The 10,525-nt window shown below is 40.5% G+C and overlaps 1 protein-coding gene across 1 annotated transcript; it reads right to left on the reverse strand.

Annotated features, from left to right (window-relative positions):
- Window positions 1–5,728: 5,728 nt before the first annotated feature.
- LOC104952269 (serine/threonine-protein kinase mTOR-like) lies at window positions 5,729–7,958 on the reverse strand. Its single transcript, XM_010779060.1, has 5 exons — window positions 7,801–7,958; window positions 7,220–7,363; window positions 6,923–7,031; window positions 6,511–6,743; window positions 5,729–5,740 (listed from the first exon to the last, which is right to left on the reverse strand). The coding sequence occupies exons 2-5, from the start codon at window positions 7,346–7,348 to the stop codon at window positions 5,729–5,731; spliced, it is 483 nt and encodes a 160-aa protein (XP_010777362.1). The 5' UTR covers window positions 7,349–7,363; window positions 7,801–7,958.
- Between the last annotated feature and the right edge of the window lie 2,567 nt (window positions 7,959–10,525).

Genomic DNA, 10,525 nt, shown 5'->3' on the forward strand with positions numbered 1-10,525 from the left:
GCCTTCGTTAGTGCCTACTTTACGTTTTATATTAGATGGTTTTCTTTCCAAAAAGCTAGTATTTGTATATGTTTGAATGTATCCAGCAGGCTGCAAAGCTCCAATTATACATCATTTTCTTATATGGAAATGGAACGAATAAAATGANTAGTATACCATTGAATAATGACTGAATACATAAGCTTAAGCAACAAAACATTGTTTATTTTTTTCAAGGTGGTACTTAACCAAGACCAACAGAAAAGTGCAATTTTTGCCATAAAGTGTAGCAATAGCATATTTAGGAATATAGTACATTTCAGAGATTCAGGTAGCCTATATGTAGGTAGACCTTCTGTAAACTATAACACTTTGTTTTTTAAGTAAAACACAATACTTTCAAGTACATTCAGAACATTGGAAACCCTGACTATTAGAAAACATCTCTCTGTTGCTTCAGAGGCCATAACAGACTTTGTTGATTTACCAACAGTTGATTTAAAAAATCTAATCAATTTCAGTCCAACTCTCTCAATAACCTTGGCCAAAACAATAAACAGTTCAACATAAAGTGCCAGTTGCACCAACAACGTAATAAATAGTTCAACATAAAGTGTACCATTTAAAATAAATAAAAAAGTGCCAGTGATTGACCTCAATCCCTCCTATTCTTCCAATATCCTGATGAAAAATAAAATCTCTGTTGCATAGGCCACTGTTTGATCAACGCGAATTGGGTGTGGGTCCTTGTACTCCGAGTCGGGCTAACGTCCACGCTCGCTTCCACGCTAGCTGCTATACTGCTATATGTTTTGCATTGAGGTGATACTTGAGGCTTGATGTGCTGCGGTGATATGTGAATTCCTTTTTGCATAATTTGCAAACAACCTTGCTCTTATTGACGCTTCCATCCGTCCGTTTTTTAAAACAAAATGTCCCATTCACGGGGCCAACCAAAGCGGTCTCATCAGCTTCTTCGTTCATGTTTGACAATTGTTCACTGTGGTTTGTTGTTGTTTGAAGTCATGAACGTTAGTTGGTGCTCCAGTATAATCGGTACCCCTGAAACTCATCCAGTTAGAAACGTTCCGCGGTGCAAAAATAAGTGCGATTAAAATGCGTTAACTTTTTTAACGTGTTAATTTTTGTTTAATTAATTAATCTTAATTAACGCGTTAAAGTCCCGGCCCTAGTTATAATGCTTTTTAACGCATCTCGTCTGATTGTATAATCATATGTGCTGTCCACTAGAGTCTGTTGATATGCTCTCTAGATTAACAGCAGCATGGAAAATAACCTGCTGGTGCTCCATTGCGGAGGCTACGGTAGAAATTGCCACACGTACAGCACAGGCAGATCTCCTCACTTCACAACTGCACCAGCAGGGCATTTCCCCAGCCCCAGGTCTTCCTCTCTCCCAGCTTCGCGAGCTCTCAGATCAAATATCAGGTGTCGTTCCCCAGCTCACGCCAGCAGCTCCAGCCGGCTCCTCTGACAGACCAGGGTGCGGGTGCGGGCGCGGGGATACAAGGACAAGGAAGTCGAGCCCTCCAGAAGCTCATCCGTCCAAAAAGAAAACTTCTTCCCAGGCTCGCCCCAACGCTTACCAGCCCGGAAGCACCTCAAGCCAGCCCCCCCGTAGATAATAGCTTGGCCAACACCATGCAATCCCTGGCTAGCTCCATGCAAAAAATCGACGCTCGCCTTCAGTCTCTGGAAAGGGAATCAGCCGGAGCCTCCACTTCATCAACCGACAGGGCCACGCTTTCTGCCATGGCGCTGCCGGGTGTCATGCCGGGTGTCATGCCGGGTCAGGCCCCTACATTCCGTCACATCGTAGCCTCCCCTCATTCCCTGGCTTCGGCCCTTCCAGCCCTTCTTCAGGTAGGCCTTGCATCCCCCAAGCGGCTAATATTTCCCCCCCGCTTAGGTCAAAAATACTTAAAGGGAAGGACATTAACTTAGTCAGCCTCATCCTTCCTTCCCTTGAGTGTGACAAATCCATCGCCACAGGGGGAAGCAACACCGCCGTATTCAAGTCAGCAGACCCCTGTCTCATCAGAGACCTCTCCATAGGGCATTTCATGGTCGAATTCAGCATCTACCGCAACGTCATATGCTCTGTCTACCCGGAAAGAAGGCAAGAATTAGATGCCTATCTGGCTCTGATCGGTGACCTTTTCCTAAAACCTTTTTCTACTCCTACCACAAGAGCTTCTAAAGTAAAGCAGCGCTCAATATAGCACACTCCAACATCCGCCTGGACTGGTCCATACTGGACACCGAGCTGCTTGTCATGTCTACAGGCGGCCACCAAGTCGTCTCGTGCAAAAGCTGCGGGGCTCAGGGCCACCTCGCCCACTTCTGCCCTTCAGTGCCTCTCTCCGCTTTCAGAGCCCCCCCCCACACTTTCCAAACTACAAATGACAGACAAGGCAGCCAGGCAAGATAAGCAGATTTGCAATAATTTTAATGAAAATGTCTGCACTTACCCAGCCTGTGTTTTTCTTCACATCTGCAGCTTATGCAAAGATTCTCACCCGAGGTCCGTATGCCCCAGGCGCAGCAGCCGTCCCAAGATCATTGCCCCGCTTCAGAAACCACATGGCGGAAAAATCTTCTGAACATTCACCCCTCCACTTCAATTAACATCACACGCTTAGCAGCGTCTTATCTACTCACCCGGTTCCTGTGCTTGTAGAATTATCTTCTCTCAAGGCTTTCCCAAGGCTTCATAGTAGGGGTCCTCCTTTCTCCCACTGTGATTTTCGTTGGAAAAAAAAAAAACTGCACATTCTTTGTTTTGGGGGGAATCTCTGCGGGGTAAGCGAGTCGCAGTCCCGGGCCCACTCACTTACAGTATTTCCTCTTCCCTGCACGAGATCATCCGCCATAGCGGCACGCTCAGATTTCCACCATTTCCTTACACATTCATAATCATACACGTTTGGATCTACCACTAGCACTTTATAGTCATGGTTTCATGCTCACATGCGCATTCATTTCAAACCTTATTTATCCAGATTGGTCCCATTGAGATCATAGATCTCTTTTTCAAGGGAGACCTGCAGCAATTACGTTCCACATGAAACATAAAACAACATAAAACAATAGAGGATATCATACAACATATTTACAAGCTACATGTACATACTTATCAACATTTACAAATACCCATAGTTTCAAACAGCATTTCACTTAGACTTGCTTTAAAACCATTCAGAGGAATACAATTGCTCAGTTTCAATTTTAGCTTCCAAGCAAGTGGCGTTGCGCACATAAAAGCTGTCTTACCTAAGACAGTCCTTGCTCTTGGCACATCTAACAATGCTACATCATGCGATCTCAGACAATAGCTGCTTGCAACTCTCTGTGTTATCAGAGAGCAGACATACGGGAGTTTACCCAACAAAGCTTTATAAATAAATGTGTACCAATGACTGAGCCTCTTTACAGTAAGTGATGGCAAACCTGCCTTGGTATACAGTGTACAGTGATGTGTAAGTGCTTTACAATTAGTGACAAATCTCAGTGCATTCCTGCATTGACCCAGGAAGGGTCTGCGTCTCAGGCTTGCTGATAAACCAGGATATGATATCCATGCATCACTGTACTCAAGCTAACAGCTCATGGCAACAACTCGGGCGGCGGCCTCCACTGCCTTCACCTCCTACATTCGCCCGGACATCAGCTCCGTGCTGGCAATCCAAAGATCTCCCAAGCCTTAAACTCTGGTAAATATGCATATAACTGGTGTTGGTGTCAAATAGCATATCAGCACGCATATCACTTATCATGATCCTATCTTATTCCTAATTGCATCACTCAATCTAAGATCACAGGCATGTTAACTCTCGCACGTCATATTGTGTCACATGTTTTTATTTCAAGTCACGGCCCCATGTCACCCATGAGCATCCACTACCTTCTTGATGGAGCCCTAGCAAGTCTTTGATGGGTCAAGCTTGAGCTCCCAAGGTTCATGGCTGAAAGGAAATCCCCTGCAATGACACTTTGTGCTGCATTCTATGAATGAACAGTGCTAAGTAAATAAAGTGATTTGGTATAAAGTTATTAAGTCATTTGTACAGTACATTTCAACACTTTTATCCACATTGACTTTCAACCATGAAGACATAAAACCATATCAATTAAAGTTCTGGACCATTCGTTTTATAAGCCTAACATTTGATGAATATACTACATACAGAAATTAGATTTTTTTTGGGGGGATTTATTGGCCGGTGTGCGTTTGAAACAGATGGGTTTTCAGTCTGATCAGAATGATGTGTAGACTCTCTTGTCCTGAAATCCACAGGAAGTTTGTAACACCATTTTGGAGCTAGGATAGCAAACAGGCTGGTTTTTGTAGAGGGGCATCTGGGTCTAACTTGCACTAAGGGAGTAGCAAGTTGATTGGCAAATGCAGAGTGAAATGAGCAGACTGGGGTGTATGTATTGAGGTTGAAGACAGTTTGACAATCAAGGAGGGAGTTGCAGTAGTCAAGGCTTGAGATGACAGAGCCTTTAAGCTTTCATTGTATATGGTAGGGAAGTTTTAAATATAGCAGAATTGTAGAGGCTCTTTATATATCTTATGTATACAAATTTAAATATTTAAGGTATCTTCAGCTGTCAGATAAATGTATAACCATTCCTGTAAATTATAATGGAGGCCAAGTATAGAGAAACATGGAAAGATCATACCTAGGTAAAGTTCAAGTACCTCAAAATGATACTTAAGTATAGTACTTGAGAACAAATGTTATATTCCACCGCTGTCTTGCTCTAACTTTAATTAGTAATTTAGTCGCGAACATTTAACCACACCTAACCATATGGGTAATATCTGGAAGATAATGACAAACAACTTGTTGACTTGTTGGCTCAGTTTCTGGTGTTTTAGAGTTATAAGTGACAGCAAGCTGACAGTAAGACCAAAGAGGGGGTTTATTCACCATATGACTAAGTGGCTTATTGTTGTAACTCTATGACCGTTTGCTCCATGTGCACAATCGTCCTCATCATTGTCATAATGTGGTTTGCTATGTTTGTGTTTCTCTGTGCTCTCCCTGCATTCACAGGAAAACATCTGTTTCTGTCAGCAGTCAGTTCTCTGTTTTAGTTCCTTTTCCCACACTGTCTCTTGAGTCCTTCCATTTAGCCTTTTAGCTCGGTGCAGCTGTGCAACCATTTTTTTCAATAAGTCAAAATTATATCCTTTATTTCCTGTTGCGTTGTGAATTTTGTTTTAATTAATCTCGACCTCAGCAGACTCAGACTCAATAAGGTCTCATCTCTCTGGTTATCTCAGTGCAGAGTTCCTTCTGAGCATCTCAGGGGATTTGAAGTCAATAAATTGACTCTACAACAGGATGTCAGGTTGCACAGCTGTCAGGTGAGACGTTCTTCTGCCATATGGCTCCAAGCTGATCAGAATGAGATGGATGAAGCCTGCCTACCAAAGTTCCTTTATTTGATACTTCTAAAGGCCAGCCTGCATCTACAATATTATGCTCATTAAAGAAATAATAAAGTAAGCATTAAGGAGGACTTTAATTAAATGTATGATGTCCGCACATTTCACATAACTGTAATAGGTTAGTTGAAATCAATAATATTAAGTTGAACCTAATCGTTTTTAGTTAAACCTAATATTATTGCTTAAAACTAACACAGTTATGTGAAATCTGTTGACATAATACATTTCATCAAAGTCAATGTTTCGGTTGTTTCAGTGTAACATGCATCAAGGAACATGCTGGAAATACAAAAAACATAAGCAAACAGCTTGGCACAACTTCAACTTGGATAGTAAGCCCTTAAAGGGGACCTATCATGCAAAATGCACTTTTTTTTACGTCTTTTACAGTATACATGAATATGTGTCCCCGGTGTTCCAGGGAACTCACCAAGTGTCAGAAAATACAACCCTCTCTCTTTTCCTCCATACCCAAATCTCTAAAAACAGGGCTGTAACGGATTTGATACATTTGGATTTTGATTTGCACCTCTATGATGTCACAGAGGTGCACTCCGCCTGTATGGTCAACTCTCCACCTATCAGGGGAATGAGAGGTTGCCGTGGCATGGCAACAGCATAGCAACAGCATGGCAACAGCATAGTAACATGACGCTTGTGACGACTTACAGTACAAATAACAACCTTACATTTTATTTCATTGGTCTTTAAATATGTCAGCATTATTTCCCTGTGTGTTCGAATTTCGAATGAGCTCCAGCTCATGCAAAGACAGAGCTGGAGTGAGGCAAAATGAGGCATGGCTAAAATGCATGATCTGTTTGGTATTTTGAAAAATAAAACTTATAAATATACCTTATATAGGTATAGCCCTACAATATATTATTCAAATATAGCATGATAGTTCCTCTTTAAACAAAAAGGCGACAATCTAGAGTTAAACTGTCCTTCGCCCTCATCTCCATTCTCCACCACACATAAACACCACCTCGAAGTGATGGTGTTTCAACAACAAACAACACAGTCCCTGCTGTGTGCTGGTCACTTACTGAAGCATGGCGTCTGCCTTCATTTCTGTCTGCTCCCAGCCACTCCAGCGCTCTCTTCACTTCAAACTCCACATACTCCGCAGTAAAGGTGTCCCCTGCCATAGAGAGGTGGCCCATGGCTTTAGAGGCCATCTCCATCACTACAGGGTCGCTGGAGGGGAGCAGGTTGCGCAGGTAGTTGGCAAATCGGCTGATCCTGGTGGCATTTCCTCCCTCCACTCCAATCAGGCTCACTGGGACAAATGATTGAGTGAGATTGTTAAAATTGATCACAGATACACATTTGTATGTGACTTACATCTAGGACAGTACATTTATTTAAAAATAATCCCACCAGACCATAAGTAAACAGAATTATTTATTAATTAATATAATTTTCTATTAATCTGGCATGCCAATGATAATAGCTTACCGATGGCGAGAATCCCCCCTTTCTTCTCATTCACATCAGAGCTGGATACCAGCTCAAATATGTGGTGGTTTAACTCATCGTAGAATGTAGTGGCTTCATCTTGGCTTAACTGAGGAGGCACAAAACCAGTATCACAAAAACATAAATAGAATAGCAAAATTGGTGAATGCAACGATAACAAAAATCTTCATGTCAACTCCTAATACAGCTTTCAGCAACACTCATTCAGCATGCATTATATAGAAGTGATATCCTCATAAACAAGTTTCTATTACATCCATGTTTTACTTGACTCACCTCTCTGAGCTCTGTGGTCACATAGTGCTGCAGATCTTTGGCAGACTTTGCTCTGGTATCTTCACTTCGACTCTTCAGCCCACTGACAAACTGCTGCAGCACAGTGGCTGTGCCTGACATGATCACCATTTCGACGGCCTTATTCTGCAGAGAGACCAATAAAATGATTATGCCTCCGCCGAAACGTTCTGTTATTACCAAAAGAATGGCAACAAAGAAAATGAATAAAAAGTATAAAGACAGTGCTTGGAAAGGTATTACATTTGTCCTGAGTTGTTACACAGGTCATTGTTGTTGTTAGCTAACGTTTAAGCTAGCTAACGTGTCTGGTTAGCTTGTAAAACAAACTGTCAACTTATTATTAGCAGCATGCAAAACATAGACATTACACTACATTAAGAAGATGCTATCCTACAAACACTTGCTAAAAACTGACAGACCCAACTCAGGAAAAGGCCAATTCAAAACCTAGAAATTGTATTGTAATGGTTTTGTTTAGCTAACGTTAGCTATTGCTAACGTCAAGCTACCTACTCCAGCAAAGCATTAGCAAGAGAATAAAGTAGCTTTGTGACACTTACGTATTGCTATTATTGTGTCGGACACTTAATTGATATTCGGCTCTTGCAGAATCTCTCTCATTGTACGACCATCTGGCTAGCAAAGTGAAGTGTAAAGTAGTGTCGCTATGTTTAGTTGGACCGTGTCCAGCAACAGCACGGTGCAGACAGCAGCTTCACAAGCGTCGTGTTGCGCTCAGTAGACTGCGCGTAGCTTAACGCATGCAGCTCATTGAATACAGTTTGAGAAATTGTACCTGAACATTTGTATTTTTGACATTTTATACTTTATTTATGTGCATTCCACAGAGGGAAAAAACAAGTTGTACTCTCATAATATGAATGATCTAGTTAGTAACGCCTATAGGCGTATCCTTTTTTTTAAACAATTTTAAAAAAAACAAGGTAAACAAATTGAATTTTCCCAATAGTCCTTCTTCTTCTTCTCGAAAGAATAGTATCGTTTCATTACATACAATGTCATCAAAAGGAGTAAACAATAAAAATGTAATACAGGATGAAGACAGACTAAAGTTTAGTATCTGTTTTGATCCTGTATTACATCTTTATTGTTGAAACCTATCATTGTTTATTGCTGTGTTTAGTTACTAAACTCAGCAATAAACAAAGAAATAAATGGAAAACAGATCAAGATCCTTTAATAAAATATTGTTCATATGTATTTTTAAAAGGTATTAAAGGAAGCAGATTTTTTTAAGCCTAATATCCTGTTCTACATTTTGGGTGCAGTGCTCTGGGGCCTATAGTGTCTTGTTATTTTAACTGAAGCCCCCATGGCTGCTGAATTTGCCTCTGCTAATACTTCCTTACCTATTGACTATATGCTGCATTTAGAAGAACAATACAACTTTTACTTAGATTATATAGAGATAATACAAAATGACGAGATGACATCATCCTCAAAGAGATCACATCAAGCAGTAGTTGAAATAAGGCCACAAATTGAGTTTTAAGTTCATTAGTTAGCACAATTAAAATACAATCAAAAGTTTAACAGTCATATGATAATTTTTACTATGAGGATATTGTTTTGCTTTCTATGACTTTAATTTATTGTAAAATGCAAACAGATAGAATAATAGAAATTGGTTCAAAGGGAGCCAAACATTACTGTAATCTGTCGGGTGTAAAAAATATAAAAAATCAATTTGAATCACTATGTGCACACCTGTCGACAATTTGATGTAATGACAATGTGACCATGTCAGCCGAAAAATTTTGAGTGTGTCAAACTGGCAAGAATTGTTCATACCAAATGGCATTGAGCTTCTTCACAAGTCATGAAACGTTCTTCACAGTGTAAACACTCTGTAGCCTCAGGGGGGAGACATTGTCCAGGTAAACCACCAGCTTTTATTACTGAGGGGAACATGTCTGACTTCTTGTAGCTCTGAGCAGTGACATTTACCTCAGTGCAAAAAACATACAATTAGACCAACACCCTCTTATTTTCCATCAATACAATTAAACATAATTACCATCATCTTTTACATTCCTTTCATTATTAGGTTGAGGTCAGCTCCAATAGTTCCCATATAATAGATGGATTCATTTTATGAAGTGTCAGATATAATGAATACTGGTTTGTTCAAAAGGGGTTATACTTATGAAGGATGTTGTCTATTGTTGTGTCAGTTATGAGCATTAGCTTCTCTGCTTAGAATAAAGTCTCAGATATCTTTCATGGCCACCTACTGACAGTGCAAAGAACTAGCACTCAAGTTTTTAATGGACGTTTTTCATTGGACTCATCTGCATTAGATGCACTGCCAGCAGTCTGACCGTATCCAAAAAAAATGTAAAGCCAAGGAAAATGATCAATACATGGAAAAAATGGTATCACTTTACAATAAGACTACCCTTATAAAGGATTCATAAAGGGTTTATCATTAGGTTATTAATTAAGTTGTAAACACTTTATTAATCATTAAGAACCATTTATAAACCAGTTCTAACATAGTTTTCATACATCAACACAGGCTCACTATTTGGCAAGATGACTAAGCCTTATATTGGCTACTTAGCGAGAATCAACTCGTTGAAAAACAGATACCAAGGATGCTGGCTGATGAAGAGGACAAAGTAAGCTAGGTAGCCAATATAAGTTTGCCAACGACAATATGAGTGTGTGACTCCTAACAAAATTAATCCTTCGGATGACACAGATGAGATGGTCCCCTCCCGTATATGGCGGGACAGTAAAGCCCCCAAGAATGTATAAGTATAACAAACCGTTGATGATCACTGTACAGAGGACGAAATTACAAGGTTTTTCCAGAAATAAAAAAGAGATATGACCAAAAAAGTGGGAGACAGGGGACTTTTGGTTCTCCGTGTCCGTTCGAGACTAACAATCGAACGGCGGCCGTGACGCAAACTATCTGGTTGACGAATTTCTACAGTAGCGGGAATTCGGGATGATGTGCTCCATGTTTACAACAACCCTCACTATCGGTTTTTCTCACACGTTCACATGTATTCACTACCAGTAATACAATACCTTCATTTTGTTTCCCTAATTTAACACCTCACAGTCCGTCCTCCCCTCAAACCACCCTCTCTTTTGGGGGAGGCCGGGATATAGGAAAATTCTTTAAACGTCTCTTAAGTGACGGGTGCTTTTGAAATATTTATGTGGTTTTCGATACCCTTTTTCGTATTAACCCGGGAATTGTCACGTTTGTTCATTGATAATGCATACAGGAAAAGCCATTGGTGGAAATGT

The sequence above is a fragment of the Notothenia coriiceps genome, unplaced genomic scaffold (genome assembly GCF_000735185.1).
Source record: "Notothenia coriiceps isolate Sejong01 unplaced genomic scaffold, NC01 NC01_scaffold00019766, whole genome shotgun sequence".
Taxonomy (NCBI): domain Eukaryota; kingdom Metazoa; phylum Chordata; class Actinopteri; order Perciformes; family Nototheniidae; genus Notothenia; species Notothenia coriiceps.